The 18,993-nt window shown below is 44.0% G+C and overlaps 1 protein-coding gene across 1 annotated transcript; it reads right to left on the reverse strand.

Moving 5' to 3' along the window:
* Positions 1–2,183: 2,183 nt before the first annotated feature.
* Positions 2,184–9,878, reverse strand: LOC114912571 (carcinoembryonic antigen-related cell adhesion molecule 1-like). The gene is made up of 6 exons (XM_029260087.1): positions 9,728–9,878; positions 5,629–5,907; positions 5,195–5,449; positions 4,333–4,450; positions 3,398–3,429; positions 2,184–2,257 (listed from the first exon to the last, which is right to left on the reverse strand). Exons 1-6 carry the CDS (start codon positions 9,876–9,878, stop codon positions 2,184–2,186), a joined length of 909 nt encoding a protein of 302 aa, XP_029115920.1.
* Between the last annotated feature and the right edge of the window lie 9,115 nt (positions 9,879–18,993).

Genomic DNA, 18,993 nt, shown 5'->3' on the forward strand with positions numbered 1-18,993 from the left:
CAAAGCTATTATCAGAAGTCTAACCTACAGAGTAAATATAGCTCAATGCAAAAATACATATAAAATACTTAACCAAAACCCAAATGAAAAAACATGCAGTAATGCAACAGAAACCCTGGGAAAATGTACTTCCTTGGTTGGTGATGTACTTTCTTTGCCAACAGAACAAGGTCAACCTGCCACAGGAACTGCTGATCAAGTCCTACTCAACTGTCACTGAGTCTGTAATGTGCACTGCTATAACTGTCTGGTTTGGCTCGGCTACCAAATCGGACAGAAATAAGCTACAAGGGACAGTGAATATGGCTGAGAGGATCATTGGTGCACCACTGCCTACCCTTCAGGTCCTGTACAAGTCAAGAATGAGGAAGTGGGCATGCAAAATTGTCACTGATCCCACACTCCCCGAGCACAAACTCTTTACACTCCTCCCCTCTGGCAGGCGTTACAGATCACTTTCCACCAGAACAACCAGATATAAGAACAGTTTTTTTTCCTCAGGCCATCACTCTCAGGAACAGCTAACACTCCCCTATAGGCCTTCTGTCAGTGCAACATTTCTTGCACTAAGTGCAATAATAATTTCTGTGCAGTACTCACCCTTCATATGAACTACCTCTACTTCTGATATGCAATATTCAATCTGTAATCACTTTTTGTAGTTCACTTCTTGATTATTTACTTTTTTGTACTTACATTACCATTCATACTCTAGTGTTTGTATAGTCTGTAAATATGTCATTTATTCTGTAATTTGGTGTCGCTATAAATACTGGAAACATCTAGAACCAAAGCAAATTCCTTGTGTGCATCAGCACACTTGGCCAATAAAGCTCAAAAAATAACCCTCAAAAACTGAAATGCAGAGTACTTTAAAATGAAAACGAATTTGAACACAGTGCAGCACGTGAGATTGTACTTTTTCTTGGAAAAGATCTTTCTCTTACTGGCAGATATGGAACAGCTGTATTTGCCCTCTCAGACACACTCTCAGCCATTGAAAGCCCATCTATTGCCTATATAGACCCAATATCATCATAGACTTTATTAATAAGAGTCTTAATTGTTGTGGTTTATTACCTAAACTAAATGAGTGCACCTGTAAAACACCTTTTTACACACACACACACACACACACATTTTCAGAACCGCTTGTCCCATACGGGGTCACGGGGGAACAAAGACAAAAGGGACAAAAGGGGGACAAAGACAGATCTGTCAGTGACTGGAGGACTGTAGTCAGGGTTCCAACATTTCAGTGAAAACCAAGTAATCTGTCACTATCCACAAAGTGGGCACAAAATAAGTTATGACGCTCTTACTATGTAGATGTTGTTTTCATGTCCAGGGCCAGACTTAGCAGCTACCTGCTTGAACACAGAAAAATGAGTGTAAGTTTTTTTCCATTTATATCATACCAGCAGTAATTGGAGGCTATGTTCAGAGAAACAATCTGTGAAATGAAATGTTAATGTAATCACACACACACATTTTCAGAACCGCTTGTCCCATATAGGGACACGGGGAACCGGAGCCTAACCCGGTAACACAGGGCGTAAGGCCGGAGGGGGAGGGGACACACCCAGGACAGGACGCCAGTCCGTCACAAGGCACCCCAAGGGGGACTCGAACCCCAGACCCACCAGAGAGGAGGACTGTGGTCCAACCCACTGCGCCACTGCATCCCCATGTTAATGTAATCAAAATATGATAATTAATGTAGTTGTAAAAAGTATAAAAAAGAATGAGGCAGAATATTTTCTCCATCTCTTGCATTTTTATTGCCATGTATGCAGTGATTGATAATTCGTTGAAAACTAATTCAAACATGTACATAATAACTGAAATGGACAATGTGAAAGGACAATGTGTCTCACAATGAGACAGTGAACCTTTTGCAGACACTGAGCCAGCCATCCATCCATCCATCCATCCATCCATCCATCAATTATCAATTATCAATTATCAATAATGATTTTTCCCAATTATCGTGGTCCAGAGCCTGTCCTGCAAGCATAAAGCATGGGCAGAGTACACCCTGGTTGGGACTCCAGTCCACCTCAGAGACATTTTACAATATACTGAAAAAACATGCATGCATGCTATACATTATGAATTTACGAAAAAACACACATGCACTTACCGGAGGAAGATTTTCATAAGTGATACTTGGATTTAAGCCTTCATGCCCTGAAGCCAGCAACAAAGACACACAGGCCTGAGCTAAGCTGATCGTGGTGGTCATAGGTGTGACTCCCTGCTAAACATTCACGGTTAAAACGCTAGCACACATGTAACTCAGCTGATGATGGTAAAATATTCTTTCACTTCTTTCCTTCCTTCTTACAAGACTGATAACCAGAAACCAATAAGGAAGTTAACAAAAGTCTGTCATGACAGTTCATTTGATATCAGCACATTTCTGCCATGACCCTTCTGGAGTCACATTTGCTCCCAAACTCCACAGCACCACTGTGTAAGTATAACATCTCCCCAACAATGATATACCGTGACAATCACACTGTTATCTGTTGTTGTGCACACCACTTCAGGTATTAACTTATATGTGATGTAAAAACAACAAAAAAAAAGAGCTAAGAAGGTGATCAGGAATTGTCGATATTCTGATAAAGTTTTATGCAGGTACTCGCGGGATGAACATTGTGCATTACATTAGGAGAAAGAGAGACATATTTGCAGACGTGATTCTTAAGTAGTTTGTTTCTTTCCACCATATGCACCAAACTGTATTTTGTAAAATTTACGTCGCTTTAGAGAAAAGTGTCTGCTAAATAAATAAATGTAACTGTAACTTTCAACGTCATTCTTTCCCAAATGTAGTAATTTATGATCAATTTAATTATCTTTTATTAGTTTGCACCACAAAATACTGTTCATAAAACTGATCCACAAATGCATTGGCAAAGCTTGTATTTAATTTGTCAAGGCCAATAAAGCACACGATACAGAAATTTAAAGAGAGAGAGAGAGAGAGAGAGAGAGAGAGAGAGAGAAAACCCCCGCTTTGCCCTGTATGAAAAACAATGCTATTACCTCCCACCCCAGATTGTTGACATTTTAATTACATTTATTCACTTAGCAGATTGTATTCTCCAAAGCAACTTATTGATCAGAATAAACATGCATTTCCGCAATGGGCAAAAGTAAAAGATACATATATGTGATTCTTGAAGCAGGGGTTTGTTCTTTCAATACCACCATTTTTATAGGCAAATGTTTCATAGCAGCTACATACAGAAGTGATTAGGAGCCTCTGCTCCACTTCATGTCACATTCGACCAACTTTTCTAGTAATGATGCAACTATCGGTCGCAATTTTGTGTGTAAGTAGAGGACCCACAGTATACCAGGTAGTTCACCGCACAGTCCCACTCACCTTGACCGGAGGGGCTGCCTGTCATCTCCGTCCTGCAGAAGCACAGATCCCACGTGTTACACCTTGTCTAGTGTAATAGTTGGTAAAGTTGTTGAAATACACACTTTTCTGCATGAAGTTGTCTTGCTTATGCAAAGTTAGATAATGAAACAGTTTCAGGAATGTGCTCTGTACAATGCAGCTTGCTGGTTTAACTTCAAAGCTCTGGAAAAAGTGCTAAAACTGAATGGCTAAAATGAAATATTCAGCTCTATACCAGGAAAAAAATGCCACCTAAGTAATTAAATACATCGATATTAACAGTGTAATGTGCACCAACATACAATAAAATATCAAATAATTTTAAAGAAGACAGTATATAAAATATTAGACTGATTTAAATCATAGGGTAAAAATGAAAAAAAAAAATCATTCTCAGAAAAAATACCAAATATCTGATATATGTAAATGAATCCAAATTATGAAGGAATATTTGTTATACAGGGGGGCGGTGGAACAGTGGCGCAATGGGTTGGACCAGATTCTGCTTTCTGGTGGGTCTGGGGTTTGAGTGCCACTTGGGTGTCTTCTGACAGACTGGCGTCCCATCCTGGGTGGACGGAATATTACTGTTTTGTTGAAGCTTTTTGCTAATATCTCATCTTACCCTGCTCATGGGGATGTGCACCTTTTTTGTAAGACCTGTACTGGCAAAATGACAGATCAGTGTGAAGTGAGAAAAGGTGAGACCCTGGAATGGGTTGGAATCGTATTTAACAGACATCTCCGCAATACCTGCCCCATGGCAACGTGGGGGTAATAACTGCTACATCTCCTTGAAACAATTAGCAACAACGATGGCTGTTAAAGGTAAAAATGACTGTACTTGGACCTATATGATTTTTACTGGCATTAATAGGTATGGAACAGAATTGAAGAACAGAAAGTCCACTCACTTCTTTTTCTTCATTGTAAAGATTCCAGCTCCAACTGCAGCAAATACCAACAGGAGTACAATAACAATGGCTGCGATGGCTCCTCCGGAGAGACCACCGTTACTCTGGTTAATATCACCTGTAAGTACAAAATGTTGTTACCTGCAGTGCAACAGCATTTTTTCCTGTTTCTTCATGAAAAGGGAACATGTTATAACAGGTTTTTCGGCAGTAAACAATAATGTGCTATAAACTACTTTGGAACGTATTTAGATTTTTGATCAGCTGTGACAGAAACATGAAAAATGGAGATGCTCTGTAAGTATTTTTGCACAAAGGAAAGAATATCACAAAATAATGCAAAAAAGGACAACGTGACATAAAACTGACTTTTCACAAGTTATTCTTTCATAATTTTGCCTGTTTTTTCAACCATTATTGTTGTTTACTGTCTCGACTGTCGAAAAAATTATTCTCTGTATAATTGTTCAACACTCTGCGACACTGCTGAGAAGAACACAGTAAAAAAAAAATAAATAAACTGAATTGAAATAACACAGTAAAAGCACTGAAACAGATTTCTAAAGTATAGACAGCTTTTTACTGTCAACTGCACTGCTCAGTGTTGGTAACTGATTTACCAGAAGCCACTCTGCATTTCATTTTCCTAAATGATTATCTGAAACTGTTTCAATAGGACACTAAATGCTTCTTTATTTAAAATCATTAACATGACACATTTACACTCTTCATGTTTTACATTTTATTCTCAGAAAACTACCAACTGAAAATTGTTCTATGTAAAAAAGTTTATATTGTGCCAGTTCTTTCTCATCATATACTATACAGGTGTAAACTGCTAATTAATTTTGATTTCCTTTACCTTTGACCACCAATGTATGGACAGATGTGGATTTCAGTCCAGTAACCGCATTGCTGGCCACACAGGTGTAATTCCCACTATCATTATAATTAGCCTTCTCTATAATGAATGTATCCGTCTTCACATTTGTTAATGTCTCATTGAAAGTCCACATGAAACCTGCAGGAGGTACTGATGAAGCAGAGCACTGTAACACCACCTTGGTGTTGATCTTTACAGTCTTTTCTCCCTGGACTGTCACGCTCTCTGGACCATCTGTAAGTTAATTAACCAGATGTTAGACGGGTTCATGGATGAATACTGGCAATTACAATATGAAGAGCCAACAAGATACTTTACAACAACTTTCAAAACAACCTTGTACAAGCTGCAGTTCTATTGAATAAAAATACAACGTCTGTAACTCACAACGGACCAAACCGTCTCATACTTACAGTTTACAACCACATCGCGCTCTGCAGTAGCAGTGCTGATCGGGTTGCTTAGGCTGCACTTGTACTGTCCTGCATCGTCCTTTTCCACCTTCTTAATGTTCATAGAGCTGTTGTCTGCAGTGAACGTGACTCTGTTGCTAGGAGACAGCGACTGACCATCCTTCAGCCACAGCCTGTTACTGATGGAACCAGCAGATGCCTGACAGCTCAGATTTAAGGAGCTGTTACCTGCTATCAGTTCATCTGTAAGACCAGAGATGGTGGCATCAGATATTTTCTCTGCACGCAGGAGAGAGAAGGACAAGGTTAATTCATGAGACTGAAAGCAAAAAAAATGTCTTCAATACAGTTTCTACTTATTAAAATTGTTAATTCTTAACTAAATAAATAACACAAATGTACAATAAGTCCACATTTGATAACATGAGAAGTGTTTATAACATGGATTGATGTCTCAAGACAGAAGACCTTCACTGCTTTGTCAGACTTCTTTATGACATGATATGATCTCCTGAATCATCCCATTGTGGTCATTTCTTTTTGAACTTCAGCTCTTCACAGCACCAGACAGGAATCTCACAGGGGTTTTTCAAACTCCCATCCTTATATCTGAAGTCTTACACTTTATCAACACACATTAATGAATACATTAGACTACAATAAATAAATATATCTTTAACAAAAAAAAAAAAAAAAAAAAAAATTACGCAGACACCCGAAAACCATAAGGAGCACACCTTGAGTGCTAGGAAATTAAAATTTCTCTGTATATGAGATTTAATAGTTAGTTCCTAATAACCAATTCCTATTCCAATATCAGTATTAGTGATTTTGTTTCAGTGTGAAATAATGTTCCTCGGAGTGAGCTCGTAGGTAGTACTGCTTGGGGACAGGAGGCGGGATTTGTTGGACGGACAGCTCGCAATAACCTTCTACTGACCTAAGAGAATAATGAAGGCCAGCTGCTGCTGATGAAAAAAACTCATGGAGGACTTTAAAGCAGCTGGCATGAGCACTGCAGAAAGGGAGCTGCATGGAAGTGTGTTTAGAGTTGCGGTTCTGGCCTCCCTGAAAGGGGCCATGTGTGTCTCATGGATTCTTTTTGGATGAAATACAATTGTTTCGTTGAAAACCCGATGTCCTGCCTCCACCACATAATCAGCCACACCAGGGACAATTTATTCTCTTCTGTATAAGTATGTTTGCTGGCTGAAATGCCACACTGGTCTGATCATACTTTAAAAGCAATTTCTGCTGGTGGTATAAATGAGGATTTATCATTAACCTGCTTTTTCCAACATTTCACATTTCTATCATCATAACTATAGCTTCCTTGTAATAAAAAAAAAAAAACATTTCAAATGCAAATAGCAGAACAGGGCCACTGTTTAACATCAAATGTTAGTAATCAAAAATTAATTGTTTTCTTTTTCCTTAAAACGTTTGCTGACACCTCTCTCGCTTACCTACGACAATGATCAGTGAAGGTTCAGATGACTGATACCGCAGAGTTACAGTGTTATGGGCCCAACAGCTGTAATTACCACTCTGATTCTGCTGTATATTCTCCAGTTTGAGTTCCTTGCCCACTTTGTCCAGTTTTGCTCCATTAAAATGCCACTGAAACTGTGCATCAGGGCTGGACTGAGCTGAGCACAACAGGGAGATACTGGATCCTGAGCTGTAGAACTGCTCTTTAGGTGTCACTGTCACTGAAGTGTTGTCTGGTCCAACTAAAATATATCAACCAGGTTACATCTGTCAGTGTTATTTAGCAGCACAATTAATGGTTGTAGCTTTAACTTTTTTCCTGCTGGGCATAAGCAAAATTAATATTTCCCAACTTGTTTCATCATCACAAAAGTTCAAGCAAGCAAATGAGTGAGTGTTAGAATAGCAAAATTAAATACATTGATTGCCAATAACATAAAGCTGCCCAAAGCATACATAAAAATGTCAAACACAACACAAAGCGAAAGATTTTGTTCTGAAGGTTGGTGGTGGAAAGCTCTTATACTGCACATAAAATCTATGATATGGTGGAAATAGGCAAAATTAAATATCTAGGAAACCAATTTGTATTGTACATACAGTAGATGCATATGTGTGTGTGTATAGCAGGAAATGTTTTGTATAAAACCATACTGAGTTCCTGCTTATTAACCTGGGCAGTGTGAAAGTCTAACCTGTAAATGTATCTGTGTGTGGAGCACAATGGGTTCATTACAAATCCATGTGATTTGGCTTGAGGTATTTTTGTAAGATGAACATGTGAGGCTGAGAGTATCACTGAACTCCACTCTCTTAGTGTCACTGTCTTTTACTGTGTCATCAGATATTTTTCTGCAACTTTAAAAACAGAAAACATTTGTGTGAGCTGAGCACTGCGTTGTGGCCCTTGGTCTCAAGAGGTGGTCAGTAATGGACAATTTTGGGGGGGAGGAGAGTGTTTGTGTTATCGACTCATTTCTTTCCTATATGTGTCTTACATAATGTTTTGTTCAATTTGTCAAATAATGAAGGTTAAGCACTTATTGGTATTGCTATTAAATGTCAGACAATAACACTGCACTATTATTATCAAAAAATAAAATCACAGTTAATTTTGTCACTTTATTAAGAGCAACTCACATTGAGTCACATTCAAAACAAGAGTTTTTTAATGTTTGAATCTGAGTCTGTGAAACAGCTACTTAGGTGTGAGTTGTAAACATGAGCCCTACAACTCAAAACTGGGGTCACACTTATCCAGCACTAACCTTAAACAGAAAACAGGACACACCCTGAATGACACACCAGCCCTTAGCAGAGCCCCTATACATGCGCCCATCAATAAATCAACAAATCCATTGATCAGTGAAGGCAATAAGGAGTCACCAGTTTCATATGAACAGTGTGGCATTGGAAGGGAAGAGGAAGCAGACACATAGAGACACAACTGGAGTGAGATTCAATCTCATAACCCTGGAGCTGTGAGCTCATGGCACCACCCACTGAAGCAATATGCCACCTTTCCTAAAAACATATTTTGCAAAGTACAATTTCTACCTTATTCAAGCATGATTAATCAAAGCCGTTTCAAACATTTTGTTCACTTATATATTTCCATGCAAGAATCAAACTTAGTAAGTAAGTAATAGAGAGGTAGCGGTAAGGTGGTGATACCTTTCCCATCATGCTTTGCTAGGTAGTGTGTGTTTCTTCTTTTAATTTTGTTTAATAATAGTCTAGTGTCACATGTTGGTGTCTTTTGTGTGAGTGACTAGGGCGGGCTTCTGAGTGTGTGTGTGTAAAATTTTGCTGCACTTCCTGACATCCCTTGGTTACCTGACGTGGGGTGGAGATGAAGGATTTGTGCCTGTGCTGTGCTTTGCAGCAAATGTCTATTACACAAAAACTTGGAAGATAAATTTGACTTGTCCATTGTCACAATACTTTGTGATCAGTTTTATTTCTACTTTACATATTCCAATCCTTATAGAAAGGTGACTTTCTTTGGCTGAAAAACATTTAATTTTAATTTTTAACATTTAATGTTCAATATTCTATGTTTACAGAGTTGTAGTAAACACACACACACACACACACACACACACACACACACACACATTTTCAGAACCGCTCATCCCAAGCGGGGTCACGGGGAACCGGAGCCTACCCGGTAACACAGGGCGTAAGGCCAGAGGGGGAGGGGACACACCCAGGACGGGACGCCAGTCCATCGCAAGGCACCCCAAGCGGGACTCGAACCCCAGACCCACCGGAAGGCAACACTGCGGTCCAACCCACTGCGCCACAGCACCCCCCCTTGTAGTAAACATTTAAATAAATTCAAAAAGTGTTTTGATTTATAATTTACAAATATTTAACAAATGCAATTTTCCCCTTACAAACACAGACTGGATACAAGAGTGTTCTGACTCTGTATCATTTAAATACCCCCTGTTTTAGACATTTACAGCAGCACTGTGATATTTCTGGGACTCTACATCAAGTTATTACAGTAGAGTAAAGTGCTGAGGTACAATGTAAAACATTTAGCAGTTACAATGTAGTTACGTACATTTAATATACACCAGTTAGCTTGTTCAGTACTCACCGTACACTGTGAGGTCTACAGATTTTTGTGGTTGATCTGATGTTCCTGTTGGCTGTATACTGACTGTATACTTCCCAGTATCTTTCACAGTGAGCTTCTTCAGCTCCAGGGATCCAGTTGAAGAGTTAAAGTCAACTCGTAAAGTATACATGGGGTGGATTCTAATATTACTGCCACTTAGAAAGGTAAGTATATTGGTGCCACCGAAATTCCAGGCTACAAACTGGAGACTCCCAGGTGGTGGGTTTATGGACACTGCAAACAGCACTGAACCCCCCACTGTCCCTGCAGGGGGTCTCACATCCCCAGTCACATCAAACCTACTGCAGGCTATTAAACAGAAGAAAAACAGAACGTTTTATATTTGTAAAGTCAAAGGTATTCAAGGTGTTCACTTCACTTGTGTTCATGTTTTCATGACAAAATGCAATTAAATGTAATTCATACACAGACGCATCCCTGCATGTCCTATTTATTTTTTATGTTGCATGTTGCTTAAACTTCACATAGTTTTACAGGTCTGTTTTCACCAGAGGGCGGTGAGCTGGTGAAAAAAGCAGACTTCTTGAGCTATCAGAGCACTGTGACTTCAGAGTGATCATCTGATCAGCATTTTACATTAGAAGCTCTCTCACAAATTGCAGCTTATGACCAACTTCACTTGGGCACAAACTGTCTAATGGTGAGTGGAAGAGCTCACACATCAGGTAAGCCTACGGTGTCTTGCAGGCACATCGGAGAAAACTAAGACGGCAGGAGGAAATGAGACAATAAAGCTGCAGCACAAACTTAGCTGATTGAAAGGTAATTTGCTAAGTGAGGATCATAAGCAACTACCACGATGAACGAGACGTTCCATGCTGAGCTGGGTATCCAAGATACCATTTATCAACAATATCATTATTACTTGTTAAACTGGCTTACAATTGTTACTTAAACTAAAATGCCCAGGAGGGGTGGGCAACCACTGGCCCGTGGACCCCCAGAGGTTTTTTTCACCCTCGACTTTCAGTTGGGAGTTTTTGTTCCTTTCCCCGGTGGCCAGTAGGCATACTTATAGCTCTATAAAAGTACTTTATTATGGTAGCCATTAGTCGACTGTCTTCTTTGTTTGTATCTGTGTTTCTTGCCTTATCCCTGTGTTAAAACACTCTGTGTCACTGCGTGAGAAGAGCGCGCACGCACATACACACACACACATACACACACACACACCATCTGAACCGCTTGTCCCATACGGGGTTGCGGGGAGCCAGAGCCTAACCCGGCAACACAGGGTGTAAGGCTGGAGGGGGAGGGGACACACCCCAGACGGGACGCCAGTTCGTCACAAGGCACCCCAAGCGGGGCTTGAACCCCATACCCAGCAGGACCCGGTTCAACCCACTGTGCCACCGCACCCCCCTCCTGCATGAGAAGAGCGCTCTATAAAAATAAATTAAATTGAAATTGAATTGTACTTGGAAAAATGCAGCCCGGAAAGGAGGAAAAATATCCTGCAGCAAAGTCTGCTTCCAATACATGTCACAGAGTTGGACACTGGGTAGGACAGTGCTGTAGCAAAGTGACGTCACTGAGCAGACAGAAGAGGCACCTATATGACAAGTGAAGAGACAAGACAGATTATTCCGTTTTTTGACGTATGCAAAAACGCCCCTGCTGAACTTTAGTTGTTTGCTAATATTGTGGGTAATGTTTCCTCATCAGAGAGACACATTTGCTGAACTGTACTTCACTTTTCTAGAGACGGCACAAACTGTCCTGAGAACTGCAATATTGGTTTCAAAACTTTTCATTTTGCTGTCCTTTCAAAATGTTAAACATAACAGTGTACCAAACTGCATAAGCATAGCAGGGAGAAGAAATTGTCATATAGGTGCCTCTTGTGTCTGCTCAATGACTTCACTTTGCTACAGAACTGTCCACCTTTCTCCAGAGCAACTAACAACGTTATCATCATCATCATTTCCTGAACCGCTCGTCCCATACGGGGTCGCGGGGAACCGGAGCCTACCCGGCAACACAGGGCGTAAGGCCGGAGGGGGAGAGGACACACCCAGGATGGGACGCCAGTCCGTCGCAAGGCACCCCAAGCGGGACTCGAACCCCACACCCGCTAGAGAGCAGGACCGTAGTCCAACCCACTGCGCCATCGCACCCCTCCTAACAACATTATGCTACTTACAATTATTTACTCCTTTAAACAGGTAGGCGATTTCTTTCTTAGAGCAATTCAGGGTAAGTCCCCATGAATTGTGACCCATTGTACCTGACCCATTGTAAGTAGTGTATCTAGCAGTGTGAGTCACCGCGGTGAAGAAGGTGTGTGGGCTGATAACACTACATAGAGTCCATTGGAAGTTGCTTGGGGAAAAAAAATGTCTGCCAAATAAATAAATCTAAGTACCTTGTTCAAGGGTACTACAGCCAGGGGTGGTAATCAAACCTGCAACCTAAAAAGAGCAGCCACTCTAACCACGACACTACTAGCTTTCCCCTACTTACTTTTCACTTTTAATCCAAGTAACTTGTTAGATAATGTCTAGTGGACATGTGGTTAAAATAATTCTTTACACAGGACAGTTGGATAATTGTTCATATATTTCCCCTTTACTTGGGAAAAACACACTTTCAGCAGCTACCTTTCTCTAAACAGGTGTATGATTTTGTTTTTGTTCTCTATGATAAATTGCTCAAATTAGCTCATTTTGCCACATTCAATACTTTTTACGTTTGCTGAATTGTTCCCAGGGGGTGCAGAACCGGATCGGACGAGGGACTCCGGGAAGAGCAGAGGAGGACTATGCATCTGTGTGAACAACAGTTGGTGCAGTAGGCTATACATTCCTCCACAAGTCGAGGCTACACTAACATTAGAAAAGCTACATGAAAAGACTTCAAAGTTTCAATCTAATTCTTATTTATTTTATTTATTCTTTCTGCTACTGCTGCTCTTCTGAGGGCAGCCACACAAAATTTCGTTCTATGTATACAATGATAATAAAAAGTATCTCCTTTCTCATCTAACCTGTTGCATAAATATGAAAGTGATACTTTTCTGATGATGTCAAAAAAATGTGTTTATCTCACCTGTACAAAGGTAGAAAGTGAGAGAGGTGTAGATTATCTTGTCCATTGCACTGGTATCTCTGTGTTTGAAATCCTTGGATACTGCATTCAGACCAGTGATTGTACTTTACTTCCTTTCTCCGAGTTGTGGTTCATTATTACATTTTAGGTATCACACAGAATCTAGCATATATGAAAATTGTCATGTCCTCTTCCTGGTCGCAATGAGGAACACCTGCCAGAGATCAGGGGACCAGAGCATAAAAGGGAGGCATGGAGCAAAGACAGATGTGGAACCTCGTTCAGCCTTATGACTCGCCTGTGCTTCTCTACGACTGTGTTCTTTTCCTGATCTTCCTGTCCTTGTTCCCACTTCTCACCATTTCTCCTGAACCTTAGTTACCTCCTTGTGTCCCTGACCTTTCGGCTCGTGTTTTGACTTACGGTTTTTGGATTATCTTGTTAATGACAATTGCTCCTTGGTGAATCATGCCTGTATTCCTGACTACGACTTTTGGATTGCCCCTGATCAAGGACACCTCAGCTCTGCACTTGGGTCTGACAACTCGCTTCCCGGTTGGAATCATGACAGAAGGTTCTGCCTCAAACACCGACCCAACAGAATATGCGCACCACCTGCGTGCGCTTCCCTCGCAAGCAGTGCTGCTGGAAGCACATGCACAGGCTTTCAGCTACCTGACCAGTGATTTCCAGGACCTGGTGAGCGCACTGCAGACACAGGGGCTGATCGCAAGAGCCAGCCCGGCCCCAGAGGTCCAGAGCTCCGCAGCTGTCACCGCACCAGCACGACCCCCCGGCTGACCACCCCAGCAAGGTACGATGGCACCCCATCCTGATGTGTGGGCTTTCTTCTGCAGTGCGAACTTGTGTTTGCCAGTCTGCTACAGGTGTACCGCTCAGACCGGAGCCATGTGACCTATCTGATCTCTCTTCTGATGGGCCGAGCTCTGGACTGGGCCACCGCCACCTAGGGGAGCAGTTCCCAGGACTTTTATGAGGATTTCAAAGCCTTCTTCCAGGCTGTGTTTGGGCTCCTGAACTGCAACCAGGTCACCAGCGAGCGCCTATTGGACCTAGAGCAAGGTGACCGCTCGGCTGCTGACTATGCGGTGCAATTTAGGACCCTGGCTAAGCTCAGTGGCTGGGACGCAACCACCCTGCTCGCCCACTTTCGGCGTGGACTGAACCCCAGGTTACAAAAGGAGCTCACGTTACGGGGAGAGAAGCGGACGCTGGACCAGTTTATCGAGAACGCCATCACACTTGACAACCTTGCCCGGGACCGCAAGCCTCGCCCGAGACCCATTCCGGTGACCTGTTCCCCGTCGCGGAATGAACCTGGATGTAGAATGCCAGAGGAACGGCAGCGAAGATTCCGAAGCCACTTGTGTCTCTACTGCGGAAACCCGGGGCACCTCCTGGTCGATTGCCCAGTCTGCCCCGGTCCCCAGGTTAGTGGTATGCTCCAATGTAAACGTCTCACTGTTTCTGTGGTTATATCCTGGGGAAAGCACTCGGTGAAGACCTAAGCATTGGTTGACTCAGGGGCGGCTGGGTGTTTCTTGGACACAGGGTTCGCGATAACACACTGCGTGCCCACGCGCCCGTGCAAGACCTGGGTGAGGGTGAGTGCACTGGACGGACAGCCCCTGGGCCAAGGTTTTGTCGACTCCCAGACTGAATCCCTCCACCTGGGGGTAGGGGACTGCCACAAGGAGATGTTGCAGTTCTACCTTCTCGTGACTCCTGAGACCCCTGTCATTCTCGGGTTTCCCTGGCTGGCCCTGCATGACCCAATTTTTCAGTGGAGCATGGGAGAACTGGTGTCCTGGGGCCTGCAGTGCAAGAGCACCTGTTTGAGGTTGCCATGCAGGGCCACTTCGGTCGAGTGCACTGGCTCTCCCCCGCAAGTACCCATACCCCCAAATATCAAGACCTGGCTGAGGTTTTCAGTAAGGAGCAGGCTGCGGTGCTCCCTCCACATCACCCCTGGGATTGTGCCATAGACCTTCTCCCAGGAATAACACCTCCCTGGGGGTGGGCATACTCACTTTCCATACCCGAACAACAGGCTATGCAGCAGTACATCTCTGAAGCCCTTGAGGCTGGGATCATTTGCCCGTCCACCTCACCCACAGCCGCTGGGTTCTTTTTTGTGGAGAAGAAAGACGGGGTCTCCGCCCCTGTATAGATTACCACGGTTTGAGCCGCATCACTGTGAAGCACCCTCATTCCTTGCCCCTCATCACAGCTGCCCTGGAACATTCACCAACTTGGACCTCCGCAGTGCCTACAACCTGGTAAGAATCCGCAAGGGGGATAAGTAAAAGACAGCTTTTCGCACCGCCCTGGGCCACTACGAATACCTAGTCACTCCTTTCAGTCTTGCAAATGCTCCCAGTGTCTTCCAAGCATTTGTCAACCGTATCCTTGGGGACCTTATCAATCACGGGGTGTTGGTGTATCTTGATGACATTCTTATCTATTCCCCATCTTGAGAACAGCATGCAGCCCTGGTCCGACAGGTTCTACAGTGACTGTTGCAACATCGCCTCTTTGTCAAGGGGGAGAAGTGCCAATTCCACCAGGCGCAGGTGTCCTTCCTGGGATTTATCCTCAGCAAAGAGGGAGTGGCCATGGACCCAGAGAAGGTAAGGTAGCCGTTCTCCAATGGCTGCGGCCAACCACCGTAAAAGCCCTACAGCGCTTCTTCAGGTTTGCCAATTTTTACCGCCGGTTCTTTCACGCCTTTAGTACTCTGGCCGCCCCGTTCACTTTGCTGACCTCTAACAAGAAAACCAGGCTTCCCTGAACAGAGGGGGCGCATCGCGCCTTCAAGGCCCTCAAGACCCGGTTCACGACGGCCACAATCCTGCGCCATCTAGATCCGGAAGCGCCATTTGTAGTGGAGGTAGATGCCTCAAAAACAAGAGTCGAGGACGTGCTGTCTCAACGCCAGGGGGATCCACCTAAGTTGCACCCTTGTGCCTTCTTCTCAAAGAAGATGTCCCAGGCTGAGAGAAATTTCGACATTGGGAACAGAGAATTCCTGGCCGTTAAACTGGCCCTCGAGGAGTTGAGGCACTGGCTCAAGGGCATGCGGCATCCCTTTGTGGTTCTCACCGACCACAAGAACCTCGAATACCTGCAGACGGCGAGACGCCTCAACCCTCGACAAGCCAGGTGGGCACTCTTTTTTACACGTTTCAATTTCACCGTCACGTATCAGCCCGGTAGTAAAAATACCAAGGCCGACACCCTCTCGCGCATGCAGGAACTGGAGCCAATTGAACAGGACCCAGACTTCATCATTCCCCGAACCTGCTTCTTGGTGCCGGTAAAGTGGGAGTTCAGTTGAGAGCTCGCTCAGGACCAAGCTACACCAACCAGAACCCCCAGGTAAGCCCGCAGGGAAACAGTACTATGTCTGGGCATGCTGGGTATGAGCCCAGGCTAAGCCATCAACCCAGAAGCTGGCTGGGCTCCTAGAACCCCTGCCGGTGCCCAATCGTCCCTGGTCCTACACCACTTTGGACTTCCTAGTGGACCTCCCCGCCTCGGATGGTAAAAGCACTGTAATGACCGTGGTGGACAGGTTTTCCAAGGCTTGCCATCTGGTACCCCTCCCTAAGCTCCCGACAGCACTAGAAACGGCGGAACTCTTATTCCTCCATGTGTTTTGCCTCTTTGGGTTACCTGAAGACATAGTGTCTGACCGGGGGCCACAGTTCACCTCCTGTCTATTGAAAGCGTTCTGGCAGAAGCTAGGCATATCCGTGAGCTTGATGTCGGGGTACCATCCGTAGACGAATGGATAAGTGGAACGGCTCCGACAGGATATCAGCAGGTTCCTGCGAAGCTATTGCATGGAACAGCCACGGCAGTGGGTGAGATATTTACTGTGGGCCGAATATGCACACAGTGCTCTGCCTCAGGTGTCCACTGGTTGTTCCCCGTTTCAGTTCATGTTAGGGTACCAGCCCCAAATGTTTCTGTTGCAACCCGGCTCCAGCGACATCCCGGCCATTAACGCATGGTACCAGACCAGTGCCGAGGTCTGGGGGACCGTTTGGCGACACCTCCTCCACAGCCAGGCCCAGGTTAAACGGCAGGCCAACCGCAAGAGGCGTCACCTCGCGTCCTAGCCTGCGCAGAGAGTCCAGCTGTCCACCAGGGGACTCCGGGGGGCTTACTTCATCAAAAAACTCAGCCCCCAGTACATCGGGCCATTGAAGGTCCTCCGCCGCATCACCCCAGTCTCCTACTGCCTCCAACTGCCTCCGCACCTGAAGATCCACCCAACCTTCCACACATCATTCCTCAAGCCCTGTGCCACGTCACTGTACCAACCACCGCTGGACTCATCGCCCCCGCTCCCGTTGCAGGATGGAGGCATGCCCGCCTATGTGGTGCGGGCACTCTTAGACTCCCGTTGGAGGGGTGGCACCCTACAGTACCTGGTGGAGTGGGAGGGTTACGGCCCAGAGGAACAATGTTGGGTGGCAGCGTGTGACATTCTAGACCAGGGGTCACCAACCTTTTTGAAACTGAGAGCTACTTCTTGGGTACCGATTAATGTGAAGGGCTACCAGTTTGATACACACTTCTCAAATAACAAATTTGCTCAATTTACCTTTAATTATATGTTATTATTAATAATTAATGCTATTCATCTATGTGAAGACACTGATCATGTTAATGATTTCTCACAATAATTATCAACAATGATTTAACAAGGTAGGAAACAGATAAATATCAATATGCAACACTTTATTTCTATAAATCTCTGCAAGTATTTACATTTTCAAATGATCACTTCTACAACATTTTCACTAGCCACTAACAATTTTTAACAAATCATGCACTACGTTGTACCATGTTTGTACAGATTATCAATTGTGTAACATAGAAAAATCAACTTTCAGATTTACAATTATTATCATCGCTTCTTTGAAAACCTCCCTGTCTGAAAATGCCTTCTTTTTCTTAATCAAGAAATGTGTAGCTCTAAATGAGGCTTCGGTTGCTTTTTGGGGGTTTTTCACCGGTCTTGTGAAAAAAGACCGCTGTTTGCACAAACCTGCCTTTAACTCGCGGGCTTTTTCCACTCGTAATGCGCTGCCCGGTGGGTAGTTAGCATGGTAGCTTGCGTGACACGTTCTGAAATGTCTCTCAACATTGTGCCGCTTTGCCGTCGCCACAGTCGCCCCGCAAATGAGACACACGCAGGAATCTTTCACAGTGGTAAAAAAGAACTCTTCCTCCCATTCACTGTGAAAATGATATGTTTTCTTTCTTTTTTCTGCCATGTTTTCGGGGGTAAATCATCTCCTCCCCTTCACTGCGCCCGCTAGCTGCTCTCTACGGCAACGGTTGCCGTGGAGACCAGCTAGCTCTAATCTAATATGAAATATTTTTTAAAGTTTTTTTTTTTTTAATATTGTCATTTTCAAATTTACACCAATGCAAGTGTGATTTAAAAAGAATAGCAACAAAACAAATTAGATGCAGCTTACTGGTAAGTGGCGCTATGGTGAGCTATTTTTAGAACAGGCCCGCGGGCGACTCATGTGATCCTTGCGGGCGACCTGGTGCCCGCGGGCACCATGTTGGTGACCCCTGTTCTAGACCCTAACCTCATTGCGGCTTTCCACAGGGACCATCCCGATCATCCCGCACCCCAGCCCTGGGGGCGTCCGCTAGGTCGTCGTGGAGCATTGAGGGTCGCTTGTGAAGGGGGGTACTGTCATAAGCATAAAAGGGAGGCACGGAGCGAAGACAGATGCGGAACCTCGTTCAGTCTTATGACTCGTTCGCACTTCTCTATGACTGTGTTCTTTTCCTGATCTCCCCGTCCTTGTTCCCGCTCCTCACCCTTTCTCCTGCACCTTAGTCACCTCCTTGTGTCCCTGACCTCTTGACTCATGTTTTGACTTAGGGTTTTTGGATTTTCCTTTCAACGACGATCGCTCCTCGGTGACCCACTCCTGCATTCCTGACTACAACTTTTGGATTACCCTCAATCAAGGACGCCTCGCCTCTGCACCTGGGTCTGACAACTCACTTCCCAGTTGGAATCATGACAAAAATACTGGTACATCATATTCTAAACAAAATATATGTGCATCTGGGAAATGTAGAATACCCATTTTAAATCGCTACTTCGTATCCTACAG

The sequence above is a fragment of the Scleropages formosus genome, chromosome 18 (genome assembly GCF_900964775.1).
Source record: "Scleropages formosus chromosome 18, fSclFor1.1, whole genome shotgun sequence".
NCBI classification, from domain to species: domain Eukaryota; kingdom Metazoa; phylum Chordata; class Actinopteri; order Osteoglossiformes; family Osteoglossidae; genus Scleropages; species Scleropages formosus.